The sequence below is a fragment of the Dasypus novemcinctus genome, chromosome 16, assembly GCF_030445035.2.
Source record: "Dasypus novemcinctus isolate mDasNov1 chromosome 16, mDasNov1.1.hap2, whole genome shotgun sequence".
Taxonomy (NCBI): domain Eukaryota; kingdom Metazoa; phylum Chordata; class Mammalia; order Cingulata; family Dasypodidae; genus Dasypus; species Dasypus novemcinctus.
Window position 1 is genome coordinate 24,313,366 of NC_080688.1, and position 21,704 is coordinate 24,335,069.

General features: G+C 39.9%; 1 protein-coding gene across 1 annotated transcript in view; it reads left to right on the forward strand.

Annotated features, from left to right (window-relative positions):
- Nucleotides 1-21,704, forward strand: part of PIEZO2 (piezo type mechanosensitive ion channel component 2) — a 504,324-nt gene that overhangs the window by 368,162 nt on the left and 114,458 nt on the right. The window contains exons 9-16 of the mRNA XM_071208436.1: nt 79-198; nt 3,516-3,554; nt 4,378-4,513; nt 7,493-7,641; nt 11,625-11,855; nt 17,100-17,223; nt 18,707-19,002; nt 20,096-20,244. Of these exons, the coding sequence (XP_071064537.1) occupies nt 79-198; nt 3,516-3,554; nt 4,378-4,513; nt 7,493-7,641; nt 11,625-11,855; nt 17,100-17,223; nt 18,707-19,002; nt 20,096-20,244 (1,244 nt within the window). The remainder of the gene's footprint in view (nt 1-78; nt 199-3,515; nt 3,555-4,377; nt 4,514-7,492; nt 7,642-11,624; nt 11,856-17,099; nt 17,224-18,706; nt 19,003-20,095; nt 20,245-21,704) is intronic.

The window sequence follows — 21,704 nt, forward strand, 5'->3', positions numbered from 1 at the left end:
TCATCTCACATTCCCCCAGGCTGTTGGGGAGCTGCTCTGGGAAGCAGAGTTGGTCCTTCGGGTAATTCTGTGTTTCAGGTGCAGGAGGAGGGGGTCAAGGAAGAGGACAGAGCCTTGGCTTGTAGCCCTGTTCAAATAACAGCCGAGAGGAGACGCAGCCTGTGGTACGCAGCCCATTACCCAACCGACGAGAGAAAAGTAAGGCGTTAAGAAAGGAATATCCACTTTCCAATTTACTTTTTTATTGTCAAGGATATTTTATCATTGAATCTGAGCCATAGAATCCCACACAACAAATTCAGGTAGCTCACAATTTCTATAATCTGCTTTAGGAGTCTTAGTAGATCAGGGAGAAGAGCCCGGCGCTTCTACAGGAAATAACCAGGGTTCCATCATATACCATGAAGACACAATTTTATATTTCAGTGCTTTCTAATGAATTCTCTTAATCATAAAAAGAAAGGATTTTCATAATTTAAAAAATTAATTTGTATTTAAAACAAACTAAAAATTGTTAGGAGCACATTCATCTGTTGGCACTAGGTGGTGAATGTGTCAGGGTTGAAATATATAGCAGAAAAGAATCTCACTCTTATCGGTTAGCCAGCCAAAAAATAAGTCACAGAACCACTAAAAGAAGATCAAACAATCTATAAGAGCCTGATGAAGTACGTCCCATAATACTGTGAGTCAATGGTATATCTTGAAAAGGAAAGGTGAGTCACACTCTGGGAATTCATATAACCTTTTGATCATTCATCATTTTGAACACTACTCGGTGCTATGTTGATTTGCTAAAATTCTCTATTTTTATTGTTGTAAAGAAAAATACTCTTGTCATTGTTGGATGGGGCCAGCATTTGCTTCCCAGAATGTCAGAGAACTAAGTAGTAGATTTTCTGAATTGTTTGGTGACAACCGTCACACGCTCATTCTGAGCATTTCTATCCTGGGCTCAGGGAGGGTCAGACGATGACTAAGCTGCTGCATGGTGCTGACAGCAATGTGGACTAGAGAGGGGGCCAAGCTGTCTGAGGACCTGCAAGAGCCTTTTTCTCTCTCTCTTATCTCACCATGTATTGGGAATAGAATCATGTCCCCTACAAAAGATATATATATATATATATATATGAACTCATTTATAAACAGGACCTTTGAAGATGTTATCATCAGTTAAGATGTGAACAAACTGAATGAGGGCAAACTTTCATCCAGTATGGCTGAAGTCCTTATGAGAAAAGGAAGTTGCACATGGAAGGAGAAGCCAGAAGTCAGAAGTAGCCAGAGAATGAAGCAGATCATCATGTGACAGAGGGAGACATGCAAGCCAACAAACTCCAAGGATTACCAGCAAGCCAGTTCCAGAAGGCTCCCAGAGAAGACTCTGGGAGAAAACACGGCCTGCTGAGATCTCAATTTTGGATTTCTAGCCCTCAAAAACATGAGACAATAAATTCCCATTGTTTAAGCCAATCCAATCCTTAGTATTTGTCATAGCAGCTCCGGCAAACTAAGACCCTATGTTTCAGATTATCTTGCCTATTTCACTAAATGATAGATATCAACAGAGGATAGCCCAGCAGTGTTTAAAGTATGGTCTGCAAACCTCTTAGGGTTTCCAGGGAACCTTGGAGGACTTTACAAGCCCAAAACTACTTCCATAATAATAGTAAAATATAATTTGCCTTTTTTGTGGTGTTTACATTTGCACTGATGATGTAAATAAAGCAATAGTGAGAAAATGTTTTGCTACCTGAGCAAGAATCAATGCAGTGACACCAAAGTGCATGGTTGTCACCCAGCCATACTTCTGTAGAAAAAAGGGAGGAGGTCTTAAGAATATCATTGATGAACCAGAAATAGTTATTACTTTTATTAAATCTCAACCTCAGAGAACACATTTTTTAATATCCTGAGTCACAAAAGGGAAGCTTGCATGAACTGTTGCCTGTGCAGGTATGCTGGCCATGTCTATGAGGCACACTTGACCCACAGCTGGTACTGTGAGCTCTGTGAGCTGTTTCCCACAGCATGCTATTTCTACTTGAAAGAACCACAGACAGCTGAATGATGGTTATTCAGCATTTGGGTATTTGGCAGACATGTACTTGAAAATAAATGAAGTGCAACCATCGTTTCAAGGGAAGCACCTGACAGCTTGTGCTGTCAATGATAAAATTCAAGCTTTTGAGTACAAATTAGAATATTGGAAGATTGTATATGCTACTGCAAACTTGAAGACTTCTCAATATTTAAGGACATTTCTGATGAGATGGGTGGCAATTTTAATAAATGTCCTTTTTTAACATTGTTTAATGAGGTGTATCAGTTTCTGATAGAGTTGCCTCACTCACTAAACCAACAGTTTCAAAGTCACCAATGTGTGATATTATAATGGCATGCTTACAAGATCCATTCAGGGCATTTGCTATATAAGTGGGTTTTAATATACTAGAAATATGAACAGTTCATTGCCATGGTTTCAGATTCTACATTGTAACTAAACATCAAGAGACATCACTGACTGAGTTTTTGGGGAGGTATCCAAGGAGATTATCCACGATTTCTGAATAGGTTTTTAAAATACTCCTTCTTACTTTTCCAACCACATGGCTCTGTGTCAGGTTTTTTCCATATACTTCAACCAAAACGATATATCACAACAGATTTCATACAGAAAGAAATATGAGAATCCAGCTGTATTCTCTTAAACCAGATATTAGAGAGATTTGCAAAAGCATAAAATAATTCCACTCTTTCTGCCATATTTTGGAAAGTATAACTACTTTAATACATTTATTCATATTAAAACATAATGGGCTATTGTTATTTTAAATGAATGAATAAACATTTTTAATGTCTCCATTTTACTTTCTAGTATGGTAGATACTGATAGAACCCACATAAACAAAAGCTCTTTGGGATCCTCTGTGATTTTTAAAAATGTAAAGGAGTCCTGAGATGAAAAAATTTGATAACTGGCATAGCAAATGCCTTTTAATTTGGGGAACCATATAGCACTAACGATTAAAAATAGCTCCATTCTGTAATAATTATTGTTTTGTTAACAGCTTGGAAAGCTTGAAAATAATCTCAAGCCTCACTACAAATCTATTTTCTTTATTATGAAGCTTCGATTTCTTGAAATGTAGCTATATTCAGAATTTTGCCGACGGTTAAAAGCTTCTATGAGTAAAAAACCAAGCAGCTTACTCTATTAGAACAAAACACTTGAGGAATACAAATCAGTTTTTGTAGTCATAAGGTTTATGACTGCTTATTTGTTGTTATGATTAGGACTTAACATCAGAAGCTGGAAAATCATTATAATAAACAGCAGCATTTTATATGCAATTCAGTCACTTGCTCCTTTATATTTTGCATGGCAATCTTTAACATACGCACTTCCAGCCTGTTTAAGAGAATGGTAAGTGTATAGTAAAAGTTACAGTTCTAAATAAACATCATGCTTTCAGCTTACCTATTAACATACTCTCCTGCATTGCTTTTTGCAGCTTTTGTCCATGACCCAAGACGACTACAAACCATCTGATGTTAGTATATCATTAGAATTATCACGTGTACATATGGAAGTGATGTTAAAGTGACACAAGTGGAATTACCTCCTTTGAGTATATTTTAATGATCTCGAAAGTTTTCAGAAGTTTTGAATTTTATTTTTTTTACAGAAATCACCTTGATTTGTTGCCGGTAAAACAATGATTTATATAATATGAGAATATAATCACACAAAATGTATTTAAACTTTTCTTGTAAAAAGCCACCTTGGTGGGTTTCTTTTAAGCATTTTGCTCTGCAGATTGCCCAGTACATAATTTGAATAGGGAGTCTTGGATGTCTATGGAGAAGCACACACATATGGAGACACACACACACAACACACAAATGTGTTGAGTCTGTCTATATGTACACGGCTATGTCAAAAATTGTAAAGCCAAGGAAACAGAAGAGAAAAAAAAAACACAACCTGAAACTGTCGCTTAGAACACTCAACACTAAATTTGCGGAATCAGGCAGAGACCCTCAGAGGATGTGACCCGAAAGCGCTGCCTCAGTACCTGTGCGGAGCAGGCTGGGGTGTGGGGCAGGATGGGCGGTGGGCTCCAGGTGGAGAGGGCATTGCACGATATTTTAGCAGAATGCGACCAGCTCAGACTTCACATTTCGTTTTGCCATCACTCAGTGGAGAAGAGACTTGGAGAGAGAGTAGACCTTGTGCAGATTGCTAAAATAGTTGGGGGGGGGGGGGGGTGATGATTGTTCCATTCTGGAGGCGAGCGGGGAAGGAGGAGGCAGAGCTGTGTTTCAGCACCACAGCTGCCCTCACGGGAGCCCCTTCTCTGTGCTCCCCTGCAGGGTCTGCTGGTGACAGTGAACTGCACCACCGTGGACTACCACACCATCCACCCCGGCCTCCCCCTGGAGAACGGCCCCAAAGCCGACAGGTACTCCACCCCCCAGTACCGCTGGGAGCCCTCGGAGGGATCCTCAGGTAAGGAGCCCGCCGGGCAGGTGCACGCCGCGCCACGCGCTCCCTTCCTTCCCGTCAGACGCTTGGCCGCTCTCTTTTCTCTTTTTCTTTTTAGCTTGATTTTTTTTCTTTTTTCTTCCCATAAACAGAGGTGCTATCCTCGCGATCACTATGATTGATACTAATTTCCTATTAGGAAAAGTTCTGCCTATATTTTGCGGCATCCTGTGGCTATGTGTGTTATAGCCTTGTAGACAAAATAAGTGGCATAATGGGGCAAATTTGAAAATAAAAGGTCAAGTTATTTTAAACATGTTGACTTATTTTCGTGTTAGGCCAGGTGCTTAAATGTACTTTCGTCTTCCTATAAATAGAGATTGTAATTATTGTTAACAGTTTTCTGGTTATTGCATAAGTCATTTGAGAAAGACCTTTTTTGGTTTGCTTATGGAAAAAAAAAGAAAGGGTCAAACTTTGTTCTAGTCCGTTTGCTTTGGTTTTTAGGTTGAGGGAAAACAGACTATTAGTAGACATGACAAATTGGTTATCTGCGACTAAGATCTTGCTCTGGGACTGATGTTTTGGCCTACGCGGCATTTTTTTTTTTAATTTAAATGTAACCACCCTTTGAAAAGCTGCAGCTCTGACCTAGAAATGGAAATGTCTGAAATCCCTTGAAGAATGTGAATATTTGTCAACACTAGTTCTTCATTTCTATAAAGCAGCTGTTTGCTCACCTCTTTCCTCCGGGGAAACAAGAAATGGAGACCTAGAGGAATGCACTAATCCATAAGACGGAACTAGCTAGTTCATTTTTAGGAAGGAAGAGAAGCACACTAAAATGCATGCAGGCAGCCAGAGTTTGGCTCCACAAGACTACAGAGGATTTTCATCTCTTCGTAAGAGGTGTTAAAGTGACAGTTGTCTTACATTCTCCTGTCTTTAGTAAACAGCCAGCAGCCCTCCAATTTGCATCAGTGGTTGCCTTATGTTTTCACCAGTGTCTTTTTTTTTTTTTTAAATTGTTCTTCATTAGGCAAACACTGACTCTCTCTTTTTCCTCATCTCGTATCAGCACCTCCCACTCTTGGCCTTGATGGTGCAGCTATTTCACAATTCATAAGGTCAGGCACACTCTCCACTTCCTCAGCAAGGTTAGAGAAGCTCAGTTTCCCACATTCCTCCAATCCTGGAAGCTCAGTTTCCATACTCACCCTGCCCTGCCAGAAGGCACCAGGGATCTGCGAGGAGCCTCTACCAGTATTTGCCCTCTTCTGCTTCCCAGCTGCATGCACTTTACTTTGCAAACCAGGCTCAAAAGAAGGTTTTCCCATACTGACCTTCTCCAGGAACGACAGTAATAGTGCTGTCCAATGTGTAGTCTCCAGGTCTTCTGCATAGAACTACCCAGGGCAGAGCCCTGGAATCAGCATTTATGACTCCCCTGAAGTCTGAGACTTTTATGCCACAGCCTAGACATTTTTCTATTTTTACAGTATTTACCGGAGAGATAGTGGACTTTTGACTGCTGATGAAGCAAACTCAGACATACTCAAATTATAAAGTGAGCTTTCAAAAGTGAAACGAAAACGGGAAATTTATTTTTATTGGATCTCTCTGCCTAGAAGTGTCATAACCAGCAACACCTCTGTAAAACCTACCAAATTCTATTTCTTCATGAAGAAGACCCACTGACTTTCCCATATAAACCCTTGGCTCGCCCAGCCCTGACTTTGGAGGAGTGGACGACAGGGGCTGGGTCCCAGGAAATGCTGCAAACCCCTGCCTCGGGGCTAGCTGAAGGAGCGCACATGTGTGGCACGTGTGGGCACTGATTGCTCAGTGCATTGTACTTTCTCCTTATGGTGCTAAGCAACCCCCTGCTGTAAGCCATTTATAGGTAGCCTGCTTAATTTAAGAAGAAAGACAGAAAGGACACCCTCTTAAGTATGATTTCATCTGTGAAATCAGAGCTGCAACTCTGACATCTTTAGAGGCACGCTGAGGAGAAATCCTTCCTTCACACACACACACACCTGTTCTTTTTTTTGTTTCCTCTTCTCCCCACCTTTCCATGTTTTCTCTCTCTCCCCGGCCATTAACCTGTTTTTTCCATCTTCAGTATGACTTCTCTGCCTCTTTCCAGGACCTTACGGGCAACAGTGTGCCCCAGAGCTTGCTCTGCCAGAGGGGTTGGTTGGTTGGTTTCCTAGTTTTCTGCACCTTTTCTCTACCCATGCTTCCTATACTCTTTGTATTGTTATCTATTAGCATGTTACAAATTACTTCCCAACTTAGTGTCTTAAAACAACATTTGCACACAGATTCTGTGGGTGTGACTCAGCTGGATATCTCCAGCCCAAGGTGGCTCACCAGGCAGCCGTCAAGCTGTCGGCTGGGGCCACCGTCTCATCTGAAGCCATGCCCAGAGGAGGCTTGGCTTTTGAGCACACTTACCTGCCTCCTGACATGTGCTTGCTGGCTGCTGGGTGAAAGACTTCAGCTCTTGCCACCTGGGGCTCTCCAAAGAGCAGCTCACGAAATGGCAGCTGGCTTCTCTCAGAACAAGTGAGGGAGAGAATGAGAAGCCTCCCAAGGCAAAAGCCAAACGTTTTAACCTTAACTTGGAAATGACAGTCCTCTCACTTCTGAAGAGTTGGTGGGTTAGCAGCCAGTCTCTGAGTCCTTCCACATACAGCGGGGAGGGGATCAAACAGGGCTGTAGCACCTGGAGATGGAAACCACAGGTGCCCCAGTCCCCACGCCTTCCACACCCTCTTGGGCTGACGTTCTCTGCCATTTCTGAGCATTCCATTCCATTGCACTTACCGGGCAGAACTTGCAGAATGAATTCTCAATAGCTTGACCCATTGGAAGTAATTTCTCAAGTCAGAAACCAAGGGCTGTGTTAAAAAGTGTGCATGTGCTGCCCTGCTTGGGACATTTAGGCAAAATGTACATCTTCGCACAAATAGTTATATAAAGTATTTGTCCATCTAGAAAAGAAAGAGGAAGAAGAGTATGAAAATGAAGAATATGAAGAGGAAAGGAGCCATGAGGATAAAAGAAGCGTTAAAGTTCATGCCATGGTCTCTGTGTTCCAGTTTATTATGAAACAGAGTTACATCTGTGCCCTTATTGCGATGATGGTAGGTATGAAAGGCTGAAGCCCACCACCCGCTGGCCCAAGCCTCTGCATCCTCCCCTGACCAGCACAATAATGTAAGCATCCCAGGGCCTTGGCAGAGGATGGTTCATTACGTTCATTTTTCATGGGGTTTCTCTATTCCAGCTTGCACAACCATGTCCTCTCCAACTCTTCCTCACTTCCTTTTAAATAGTAATACCTGACCTTCAAATTAACCTCTCAAGTCAGTCCGCCCCTATCTTGCCAACCTCAGAAGGCATCTTGGAGAGTTCTTCTCGGGGTCTTCAAGAATAGCCTAGGCTGCTTTTTATTGCTTTCAGATACTGAAAGTTTTATCAACTTCCTATCTTAGATTTGGTGAGACTTGGAATCTTAGCTGCAATAAGTATTTGCCAGCATGGCCATCAGGAGCCAGGTTACCCAGAGATTGTGAGCCCTTGGTTTGAGCACATACCTCCTCACTTCTGGACCTGTCCATCTACCATGTCACAGCTGTAAAACATAGGGTCTATGGAGAGAAGATAAAAGAAGGTCTAATTTCTTCCCTTCTGAAAACAAGCTTTCTTAGGAAACCCGATTTGTTTTGTTTTTTATTTATTTTTTTAAAAGAAGCTTTAGAGTACATGAATGTTACATTAAAACTATAGGGGATTCCCATAGCCTCCACTCCCTTCCTCTCACACACTCTCCCACGCTAACAACATCCTTCATTAGTGTGGTACAGTTGTTACTATTGATGAACACATATTGCAGCATTGCCGCTCACAATGGATTATAGTTTACACTCTGTCCCGCACAATTTTGTAAGTTATGACAAAATAGGTAATGGTCTGTATCCTTCACTCACTGCAATGTCATGTGGGACAATTCCAGTGTCCCAAAAATGCCCCCATATTGCACCTGTTTTCCCTATCCCTTCCCTCAACCTCTGGTGGCCACTGCATCCAAATCTATGATAAAAGTTCACTCAATAAATCTATAGTAGAATACTAGTAAGTCTATTTTGGTCCATTGTTCATTCCCCAATCTTGAGAATTTGGGGCTGATTTGTTTTTGAGAAATCTAACACTTATAAAGCTTGGGCCAAATTTCATGGCCCAAGTGAAAGCCCATGGGTACCTTTGATGATAAGAAACAAAAAATTGTAGAACTAGAGAGGAGACAATACCTGAACACAGTTTCCCTATGCACAGTCACAGTGTTTCTCAAATGAACCTTGGTGTAACTCAATTTCAGTTTCTCTAAGATTCTCTGCCTTATCTACAAGGAGGTTAAAACAAGAAAACTCCTTTACATTAAAGATGGTTCATTTGGGAACTATTCTTTAAATAAAATTAATTCTGTGTATGTTTGGTTACTTCTTGACCTTGTCTGCATTTCAATCTCTACTTAAACTGCAGCCAATCTTTTTGAAGTATTGAACTTATAAATACAATTTATGATACTGCTTCTGAAATCAAAAGAGCAGTCACTGTTTTTTTTCTCTATGTCGAATAAGTTTTGGTCTTCTTTTATAAAAATAATACAGTTTTAAAAATTTAAACACACATTTGTTACTTAATAGAAAAAAATCTATTGTAAAAACAACGGAATACACCAAATCCTTCATTGTAAAAACGTGTCCCTTTTCTGGTGCCATTGGCTGTTTTAACTGAGCCTTGGGCTTAGTGTTTTAAGAGTGCCTGCTTTGTACGCACGCTCCCTGCTCTGTAGCAAACATTTTGTCACAGCCAGGAACAGAAATCCCAAGTAGCTGGATTTGTCAGGATGATATACGTATTTTTTCAAAAATACCAAATATGGCTATGCCAACCTATCAGACAACTCTGGCACTGAACATGGTAAAAAAAAAAAATGCTGCAGATCCTACTTCCCGACTACCGCAACTGAAAAATACACATAACTTAGACATTACAAGGAAAGCAAAAAAGAATAAACTCCTTATAACTTGGTTTCCTCTGTTTTCCACCCTCATCCTCCCAAACAAGAACAATGTGTGTGGGGTTAAAAACCTGCTGAAAGTATAATATTTGGGAAGATTTTTTCCTGGATCACAAAATAATAGCAAATTATATCTGTATTTCACCCTAGCATACATGCATTTAATGCATTATTTAATGCAAACACATTAAGTGTTGCCTAAATCTTTCTTAAATACTAATTGTAAGAAATAACATTTTCAGAAAGATAGTTTAGACTTGATGACAGTTGTGAGTTACTAACTTATTTTTAATAAAAACGATTTTAATTTTTAGTTTAGAATTATCATGAGCTTTAACCAACAATTTTAAATAATTCCACTCATCACTTAAAAGATAACTGTGATTTAGGGCAAATTTGCAAATTGCTGAAAGGAAATATTTGTTGGTTCCAAGGTGACTTGATTGATCTTAATACCTGACTATTTTCTAGAAATAAACAGACACAGGAAAGATTTTGGATTTTACAACTATTTCTTGATCATTCAGGATATTCAGTAATATGGTTGATTTCTATTAGCCCCAAACATATCTAGAAAATATTTTTAAAGATATTTTCTCAAAATCATGACATCAGAAAATATGATAGGTTTTGTGAAGTGGACAATTTGTGTGCTTCATTTTCACACTGTTCTAGTAGCTGCCTTTTGAGATGCACTTCTGATTTTTGGAAGTTTAGTGTGAATGGAAGATGTATTGTTTATCCAAAGGTTCGATGGCTCTTTAGTCCTACATTTACAGAGCAAAAGCTAAGGCTAACCTTTACATTACATTAGCTTGGCTTTATCATTTTGGTGTGCAGAAGCCTAACATGCAACTTCCTCATTCAAGTTCCCTAATTTTCATTATGTATATCTTCTTGGATAGTCTACTATAAGCAATCTCTGAATCTCAGCTCGTATGCTTAGGGTAGTGCAGTAACTCCATCAGTTCAATTCTAACTCTTCCTACCCAGGAGTTAGGCCAGACGCCACAGGTTCAGGGAGGTACTTTCCAAACTTGGGGACCCAAGCCACCTGCACTTCTGACCAACCATCTACAAATTCAGGAGATCCCACCACTCCCTTGGGTTTCATAACTCACTAGAATGGCTCACGGAACTTACTTACCATTATCATTTTATTTTGATAGAAATATACAAATATGAAGAAGCCAAAAGAAAAGGTGCATAGGACAAAATCTGGGAGGGTCTCAGAGGCAAGTTTCCATGTCAGAATGTGTCACCCTCCTGACACATATCTTCCCAATCATGGACACTCACCTGAGCTGCAAAGGTCTTGAGTTCATACTGAGTCTCATTACATAGGTCCGATTGATGGAATCAAAGCCCTTGTGGTTAAATTCAATCTCCAGTCCCCTCCCCTCACAGAAGCTGGGAAGGCGCGCTGATATGGGCTGAAATGGGTCAATATGATGCTGCTCAGAGCTCCAACCCTAAGTCACGTGATGGGTCTTTCTGTAACCACCACATGTAGTCCTGAGCCCCCCATGAAGAACGAAAGACTCACTTATTGCAGGAAACACCTAAGATTCAAAGAGTGTTTCCCTAGGAGCTGAGTATGAAGACCAGCCAAGTTTTTATTATGCTACACCCAGTGATTCTCAGGTCTCCATTCCTCAACCCTAGTTATGACCCAGTCTCACTTATCACTCATGCAGAAAGCTAAACCCCAAGCTATTTTGGAAAAAGAGGGAGAGAAAGGAATTGGTATGATTGCTTTTAATACTATAAAGGCAGATAAAACTGAAGAGATTTGGGGTGGTAGGGAAGGGACTGGGAATGAAGACTCCTGAACGTGTGACTCTAATCCCTGAAGAAAGTTCAAAAGCAACATGACTCCCAGCAGAATCAGCGTTACCTGTTCCTCCTTCCTGCGACATGGGTGGGGCTCTCTCTCCAGGGATCCACCACCAGTACACCTTCTCCCACCTTGGAACACCAGGGACCTTTTCTGCTCAGATGACTTCTGACCATTGTCCTTTTTTCTTTCCTTCTCTCCCTGAGGCTTGGAGTATTACGTATCACAGCTGGTTAACGTTCGTATTGTTGATCTGGTCCTGCACCCTGTGGATGATCCGCAACAGAAGGAAATATGCCATGATCAGTTCTCCATTCATGGTTGTCTATGGAAACCTGTTGTTGATATTACAGTATATATGGAGCTTTGAACTTCCTGAAATTAAAAAGGTCCCAGGATTTTTAGAAAAGAAAGACCCCGGAGAACTTGCCTCAAAGGTAAGTGACTAGAAAAACAAGAAAACAAGGCAATGATACAAAACCGTGATAATAATGATGAATTCCAAGCAAAAACTTAAAAAAAAACAATTCTAAATATTAACTTTTACAAAATTGAACAGATATGAAACTGTAATAAATCATTTATATTGAATACAAATCTCTAATTTAAATAGAAATTACAGCATACTTTTAGATTTTATTTTAAAATGCACAGTGCTTTACACTCAAAGTTTTTTTTTTTTTAGGTATTAGTATAAATTCTATGGGGAAATAAGAAAACACAATGTAAAAAAATAAAAAATTAATGTGTTAAAGGGCTTTACTTGATAGATATCAATTTGTAAAACATTCTTAGTATATTAATATTGTATATAATAATTGATTACCGATAAAAAACAATTTTTCTCCAATGAGGTCTTAAAATTTTTTAACAATAAAAATGGAGTATAACAGTTGCTTGCTTTTGTTCTATTGATTACATGATATGCCTTCATCCATATTTGTTTCATTATCTTTCATTATTCATTTATTTTCATGGACCACTTTAATAGGGTTTTCATTTCCAAATTAGGTACCCTGACTTTACTCTCTTTTGTTAAGCCATCGCAGACTTTAACATACATTCCATTGTGTTGATGACTTTAAGACAGTAAAATCAGTTATCTGTACATATTGGAGGACCCATGGCATTTTTCCTCCTCTAAGCAGAGAGGGTAATTAGTGTCTCTGGAGGAGACTCTCGTGACACATGAAATCCACCCTTCCTGGGAGCAGCCACCTCCCTTACAGGTTACCAGATACTCCCATCCAAGGGAATCCAGCATAAATGTGGAACTGAGTAGTCCAGATGGGAATTGGTCCTGAAAACATATTTTTTGTAGGGGACATTTGAGGTAAAGGAAAAAAGTCCTTATGCTAATGGCATTTAGGGATTAGCCCATACCCCCTGAGTTCATGAACCAAGGCAGCTTCATGTAGTCACTCATTGATTCATCCAAAACTCCAGTATCTACCCCCACTTACTCTCGCAAACCGTCCTGCCTGCTGAAAATCACAACACTCCCTCTCGCAGGCCACCTTCATCTGACTTTCCTTTAATTCTCTCCCTCCCTCTCTTTCCTCTTAAACACTCACACCCACATGCTCACATGCACACACCCACAACTGGTAAGTTAGTCAGTTTCTGTCAAAGAAATTCAAAACCTTATCCTTTGTCTGTGGAAATCTGTAACCTCCTGACTTGGAATGTCAATAAGGCTTCTGGAAACTGCGTACCAACCAAATAACTGAATTACCTCCTGAGTAACAGAAAAGTTTCGGCTCTTTGGGGGAAACGTTGTTTGGGAAATAAATTTGCCACTCATTAAAAACAAACCAAAACAAAAGTCCCATGATTCTGGGGAAACTGAGGTCTGCATTTTTATTTTACTGCACCCCGTTGCTCAAAAAAGAAGTGCAAAGTATTGTCACAGATAATGAACACGAGCACAACTCCAGGCTCATAAAATCTCTATAGTAATAACACTAGTCAAAACACATTAGTTAAAAACACTCAGTGCTTGCAGAGTAACATACGAGTCACTGTGATAGACAACGAGAGAAGATTCGGCCTCTGTCTCAAAGGACCAGAAACCTCCTTCAGCCAGGCTTAGCCACTCTAGAGTGTTCTAAAACTCCTAACGAGCTCCATCCCTGACTCCGTTAACCATACCAACTGTGTTTTCCAAAACCTGGCTTCTACCTAGCTTTCCCAGTTAAAATTTCCTATCCACCCCTAATTACTTCTAACTCTATGCATATGCATCACAGAAACATGGATTTCTTTCCACATTGTAGCTATAGTTCAATTTATTGTGGTTTCCAAAAGTTTAATGCCAGTTTTTAGAGGTGTAGACACCCAGTTCTTAGCAGGCCTCATTTCATTAGGTCCTGGGCATTTTTACCAGGACTTATTTGCAAGACTGGTTAATGTTGCAGGAAAACGATAAGTGGGTATTTGTGGATATGTAAGTGGACACTTATTCGAAGTGAAAAAGTACCCATTCATCTCTTTATATTTTTCATTTCTTTGGCAAATGTTTATGTAAAGCCCATTATGAACCATAATGAGATACCACATCACACCCACTCGATGGCTATAATCAAAAGGAGAGGTAATAATAGCATGTGTTAACCAATCCAATGTCCACATAGAAGAGGTGGCATTGGATTGGGAAAAGTGGACATGGTGGACGATGGGTATGGGGAAGGGCAGGAAGAGATGAGAGGTGGGGGCGTATTTGGGACGTGGAGCTGCCCTGGATGGCGTCTCGGGGGTGATCACCGGACATCGTGGATCCTCACAGGGCCCACTGGATGGAATGGAGGAGAGTATGGGCCATGATGTGGACCATTGTCTATGAGGTGCAGAGGTGCCCAAAGATGTACTTACAAATCCAATGGATGTGTCATGATGATGGGAACGAGTGTTGTTGGGGGGGGAGAGGGGGGGTGGGGGGGTGGGGTTGAATGGGACCTCACATATATATTTTTAATGTAATATTATTACAAAGTCAATTAAAAAAAAATAAAATAAAATAATAGCATGTGTTGGCAAGAATCTGGGGAAATTGGATTGCTGGTGAGAATGTAAAATAGTGCAGCTGCTTTGGAAAAGGGCATGGCAGTTCCTCAAAATGTGTAACATAGAGTTACCATACAACCCAGACATTCCACTGCTGTGTATATCCCCAAGAGAGCTACATGTGCAAACAGAAACTTGTATATGAATGTTCATAGCATCTTTTTATCTTTATTTTAAAAGAAGTTTTAAATTGCATAAAAGTTACATAAAAAAATATAGGGATTCCCTTATACCCCACCCTCTCCCCCTCTCATATTTTCCCCTATTAATAACAACTTTCATTCGTGTGGTACATTTGTTACAAATGATGACCCAATATTGAAGCATTGCTACTAATGATGGTCTGTAGTTTGCATTATGGTTTACATTTTGTACTGCATAATTTTATAGGTTTTGACAAAATGTTCAGTGGCCTGTATTTGTCATTGTAATCTCATGAAGGACAAATCCAAAAATGCCCCGTTTTATACCTATTCTTTCTTCACCCTCCATTCAGAATCTCTGATGGCCACTGCCTTTATATCAATGTTACAAATTCTTCCATTACTAGAATAATAATGTCTACTTTAGTCTATAGTCGCATTCTCCCCTTATATTTGTTCATTCCTCAATCTTGAGGATTTGGGGATGGTGATGCCCACTCTGCTTCTGATTAAGAGGGGACTTAGATCCCATGGGGCAGATGATTGAACTGTCTTGCTGAAGTTTGAGATACTCTTCATATTTTGGGATGGTTGTCCATCATCGTCATTCTGTTAGTTGTCCTGGGCAAGTCTAATGAACTGGAAAGTAGGTGTTGTCTGCAACTTTGCTGAGATTCAGGGCTCAACAGACATATGAACAGACAGAAGATTTAAGTCTCTGAGACATACATATAAAGGGTATAGTGTTAACTATAGGTTCAAATAAAAGGGGCAGAAGAACTGTATTTTGGAAAATTATAAATGAGTCTAACTCTGTTACACTGGGGAGATAGGTTAACCTATATTCCAAGTTATCATAGCATCTTTATTCAGAATAGCCAAAAAGTGGAAACAGTCCAATGACAACCAACTGATGAATGGATAAATAAAATGTGATATGCCCATTCAATGTAATATCATTTACTTTTTAAAAGAGGTAAAAATTTATACATGGTGGAACATGAGTGTAGCAATCTGATATTGGTTATGAATTCCAAAAATAGATATTGGATAATGTTTGTAAACTGGTCTTTTCTTCTGGGCATATTAGAATATGTTGGATTCAGAGGTTTCACTTTCACTTGATTAAATAATGATTAAGGTTTTGATTGGGGCACATCAGTAGGACATTGAGTCCCCACCCACCAAGGGTTCACAGAGAAACTGCTCTGCAGAGAAGGGAGTTTGGAGTTTTGATGCTGGAGTCTTGAGCTGGAGCCCTGGGAAGTAAGCATACAGAGGAGTTTGGTTGTGAGGAAAGAGAAGTAAGCCCCAGGAAGAGAGAAACCCTGAGCCTGGAGAGAAGCACGCCTCAGGAAGAGAGGAACCCAGGAAGCCTGAACCCTTGCAGACATTGGCAGCCATCTTGCTCCAACACGTGGCAATAGACTTGGGTGAGGGAAGTAAATTTTGCTCTATGGCCTGGTAATTGTAAGCTTCTACCCCAAATAAATACCCTTTATAAAAGCCAGCAGATTTCTGGTATTTTGCATCAGCACCCCTTTAGCTGACTAATATAATGAGTAAATGTTGAAAACATTATGTGAAGTGGAAGAAGACAATTACAAAAGAACACACATTGTATTATTACATTTACATGAAATGTCCACCATAGACAAATCTACATAGACAGAAAATTAGCAGTTGCCTAGGGCTGGGGGTGGAGAAGATAGTGGGGGAATGACTGCTAAATGACATGGGGTTTCTTTCCAGGGAGATGAAAAGGTTCTAAAATTTATTGTGGTGATGGTTGCACAACTGTGTGCAATTATATCTCAATAAAGTTAACTCTCTCTCTCTCTCTCACACACACACACACATACATGTACATGCAAAGCTGCTATGTGCCAGGTTTTGCATTCCCTAAAGAAAGGAATTCCTGAAACCATCATTTTTCTTCATAGCCTTTAAAAAGAATGCTAGTTTCAAACGGGTGGAACTATTCTTCATTCTGCTTTGGGAAACCTATTTTCTGGGATGAAATTTTCTTTTTTCCCATCCATGGAATTCTATAAAATAAGTAACAGTGCAGAATCAAATGAGTAGTATCCAAGAAGTATATTCTTCCTTCTAAAATTATAGTGATGTTGTGGTCAGAACAGTAAATCTATCGAGGACAGGTGTCTTGAGGGAGACCAGATGGACTTCCTGCCCAGACGGGAGTCGTTTGGACTTGAAATGCGCCTTCCTCAGGCCCCTCCCGGAGCCGCGGGTGCTGCTGGCACCCAACACAGGCACGCTGCCCCTTCAAGAAAGGGGCTCCAGCCGGACACTTCCTGCTGAAGCCACGTGGATGGCCTGACTCCATCTCAGAGAAACACGTTTAGTTACAGTGCCTGGCCGCCAGAATCGTGGAGAAACACGTTGTATTTGTTGAAATGTGTTTCCACGTCCAATAGGGGCTTAATTCCTGTTTTGCTCTTTCTTTATTTTCAGATTCTTTTCACAATTACTTTTTGGCTACTGCTGAGGCAGCACCTCACAGAGCAAAAAGCTCTTCAAGAAAAAGAAGCTCTTTTATCTGAAGTCAAAATTGGAAGTCAGGAAAATGAAGACAAAGGTAAATTAGCATCTACATAGTCTGTGGCTGGAGATTTTTGTGCTTGGCAAAATATGGAGAAAGAGCCCCTGGATTCAGCATTATGCCTGTAGGCTTCAGAGCAGGTGGAAATTGGTGGCAATCATAGGGATAAATCACAGTATTAGTACTAATACGTAAGTTTACAAATGCACGTACAGGCTCAGGAGGAGCTCTTAAAAATATGGTGTGATTTGACCCTCATAAAGATTGCCTTTTAACCAAAGAAGAAGCAGGCCCAGAGAAAGTGCATAATGTCTCCAAAGTCATGCTTTTATTAAGAGTTAGAACCAAAGAAACAGACTGAAATCTTTAAAATTCAAATCCTCTCCTCTAAAAATAACATACCACAAAGTCAAAGAAAAGAGGGTGATGTATAGTGGGTCTAAAAGCTGAATCCTCTACAATATTAGACCCTCTATATAGGTAAAATGAGAACAACTTTTCTCCTTATCTCCCTGTATATACAGATAAATATAAGCTCAGTGTTCATAGAATGGACTGGAAGAAGCATTCATGAAGCAGCATTTTCTTTGTAAAGGAGGCTGTACATGTTTACGAAAGCTGGGCTCATAGCCATTTCATTAGGTAACCATAATAAAACGAACAAGGAGAAACATGTGTTTTTATTTTATAGTTTCTCATTTTCTCAGGTCTGCCTAACAAATGAGTTGTTTTTCAACAATAAAAATCTATAATATTTAAATCTCGCCTATATGAATTTGAATGTCTCTAATCAACCGATTGATTCACTTAACCAGTTAATTTAAAGACTGGTTAATTTGAGGTCAACAATTGCTTCACTTTCACTCCCCTCATCCTGGGACTCTACCAGTTATTTTAATAAATTATTCAAATTTTAGGTAACTTTAACATAAAGATAAGTCCTATATACTGACATCTTTTAAAGTAAGACCAAATAAGATTTTAATTCCAACGGATAAAGCTGTTTAAACTCAGTAAACCTAATTTAAATGGAATTGTATTTGGCTGTAACTCTTACCTTTTTAGTTATTTAAAAGCATGATTTTTGGTTAAAATTGTTAGTATTAACCACACTCAGTAAAGCACTACTTGGATTTTTTATGGCCATGAAACAATTAAAATTTGAAATGGATTTGCTAGTTTTCATTTTTGTTATTGGTGCTTATTTATTTTTCTATATCCTGAAGTACTGACAGCTCTTTTTGGAGACTGGAAATGAAAATGTGTTAGAAATTGATTAGTATAAAGACCTTACCAAATTCATTTTCTTTTAAGCTACATTTCTGGAAGGTTATGAAAATTGACCACAAATTGGTTACGAATGATGCCGTATCTATTGGGACAGTCGTAAAGCCACTCAAATCAGATAGTAATTCATAAAACATGTGTTCCGGCATCCCACACAGGTCTCACTTGGTCCCAGGTTGGGTTTTGTTCAGGTCACTAGTTAAGTATAATAGTAGAGTTTTATATTTTGAAGATGACGAACGTCAAGATTCACAAGTGGAAGGCGAGCCCAAAGAGAAGGAGGAGGAAGAGGAAGCCAAGGAAGAAAAGCAAGAGAAGAAGAAAGCAGAGGAGGAAGACGTGGAAGAAGACGACGACGACGACCAGGACGTCATGAAAGTGGTGGGCAACTTGGTGGTGACCATGTTCATCAAGTACTGGATTTACGTCTGCGGAGGCATGTTCTTCTTCGTCAGCTTCGAGGGTAAAATCGTGATGTACAAAATCATCTACATGGTGCTGTTCCTGTTCTGTGTGGCCTTGTACCAGGTAAGCAAAGTGTCCTCTGCATGTTCTAAACCTCACATCTGCCCCAGGACTGCCCGGGAGGGTCACTTGAAGAGAATCTAAACTACTGTACGCCTATGAGCATATGAAGTGATTGATGGGATCCAAACACTGTGTCCCAGCATGACTGTCTTCAGCTTGCTCACTATTTTAAAACTTTAGGTTCTTAAAGACATCAGAAAAAAAGGTTTATACACTTCCCAACAGTTCTGATAAAAGACCCTCTGAAAAGAGAAGCCTGTCTAGAATAATGATTTAAGAACTCTGGCTGTATAATGTAAAATCATAGATTCACTTGTACTTGGGGCTTTGGAATCAGAAAACTGCTAATATATGTAATTACAGGTTTGTATGTACACATATATATTTATACTGCATCAGAAGATGAGTACCTCATTGATTAAAATTTATACAATATTATATTAAAATGAGTTATTCTCTCACAAACTCAATATTTACCAATGGTAGAAGGGAACCTGATAATAGAAACAAGTGTCGCAATAAGATATTGTGCAGTTAATGTTCAAAATAAATAAAGCACCTGCAATAAACAAGAGTATATTATATGTGGAGTTAAATATATCTCAACTGAAGTCAATAAACTTTTGAACACTTTATAAACATTCAGGAATTCAGAATAGGGTATTCTCTGACAATTATTCACAAGCTTATGGTAAAGAGAGAGAGTTGGCCATAATAACAACAATGACAACAGCAGCTGCCCTGTCTTAAATCCTCCCACATATCAGGTGTCATGCAAGATGCCTTGTAAATATTGTCCATGTCACCCTCATGACAATGCTACAAAGTCAGATTCAGGAAGCAGGAAACTGAAGCTCAGTAAGGTCCAGCAACTTGCCCACAGACATGGTTAGCAATGAGTAGTAGAAATGGAATTCTAACTTACTCGTCCGGTTATATTAGAAACAGTGGAAAACACTGAAAGTGAAAGTCTTTTCCCCCCAAAATATCTGTAAAAATGATCACCTCTATTGACTGAGTAGACCAAAATTTTTCTGAATATTCCAAGAACTGATTTTTTTCTCTTGTTTCTTTCCCATTGCCTGATGTACAGGTGCACTATGAATGGTGGAGGCGAATTTTAAAATACTTTTGGATGTCAGTGGTTATTTACACTATGCTGGTGCTTATTTTTATTTATACATATCAGTTTGAAAACTTCCCAGGCTTGTGGCAAAATATGACTGGACTGAAAAAAGAAAAGTAAGCAATTTTGGTCTATGATGGGATGTGAAAATGACAAACAGGACGAATGCATATTGTTGAAAATATCTCTAAGGAAGATTTTAGTAAAAATGGCCATGATGTGCTCAATGTCTAAAGGCTGCTCAAGAGCAGGATTCACACCCTTATTCTTTGTATTCTCTGTACCTTGCCTGGCCTTGGCACACAGTAGGCCCTCAATGAATGTTGACTTAAAAATTGAATTTCTGCCCCATTTTTAGGAAGTGGTATTCTATAATTTGAGTTTCATGTGAATAGATTTGCATAGTTCTTTTCCATTCATGCTTTCTGCACTCCATGTCTGAGTTCAGGTCTTCAGCTCAAATGCAGGCTCCTGGACTCAAAAAGTTGGCACCCTTTCCTCATTTGTGTAGGTGGTACTGAAATTCCAAGGAGTGGTTAGTTCTGTAGAAATTTTCTGTAAGTGCCAATATATCAGTGATGAGATTGTTTTACCCATGGATGCAATACATGGGACTTGATCTGTTCTAATTTGCTTCTGTTGGAAATTCAACCAGAACTGGGTGCAGAGCTGAGTGCACTGAAGTGGCTAAAAAAAAAGTATAAAAGAAAAGGATCATGACGTAGCTAGACTAGGTATTCAACAAATACTGAACACCTCCTAGATGCCACTCCTCTGTACCTGGAGCTTGTTCTCTAGTTGAGAAAACAAATGGAAAAAAACTACTTAATATATGGATAAATTAATTAAAATTCTGGCAGGTCTATGATGGAAACAAGCAGCCAGCTTTGGTAGTGATAATGGAGGAGACCACCTATGTATAGAGTGGTTGGGAGGGCTTCACTGAGAACCCATCCTTCAACTGTGAGCTGAAGGAGCTTGTCTTAGGAAGAGGGTGTGAGTTGGGGTGGGGGAGGGTGGCTCCAAGGTGCATCCCAGGAAAATGCCGAGGTTCAGAGGCAGGGCAGCTTGGCTGTGTGGGGAACTGAAGGGAGCGCGCTTGCCAGGAGCCAGAGGAAGAAGAGCACGGAGGAGACCGTGAGCACTCAGCCAAGCTCTGGGGGTTGCATGTCCTCTTGCCCTTGTTGTCAGCAGACTGGCATTTTACTCTCAGTGAAACTTTGAAGAGTCTTTCAAGGTCCCTGGCTACTGGATCAAAGTCACTTCTGGGGAGACAGAGCAGAAACAGCAAACTCCATAAGTGTCCATAGCAGTGGTCCTGGAATGAGGGCTGTGGAGATGGATGAGGTTAGACAGGATGAGAAATGTATAGGAGGTGAAAGGAAGTGTGGATGAGCTAGGTGTGATGGAGAAGAAAGAACCGAGGATGACCACCCGGTTTCTCAATTATCCACAAGATAGATGGTTGCACCACTTATTGGTCTAGGCAAGGACCAGAGTTGGGAGAGGGTGGTGGAATCCAGCTTTGCTGAGAAAAAAACAGTCAAATCAAAAATACTGTTTTGAAAACATCAAC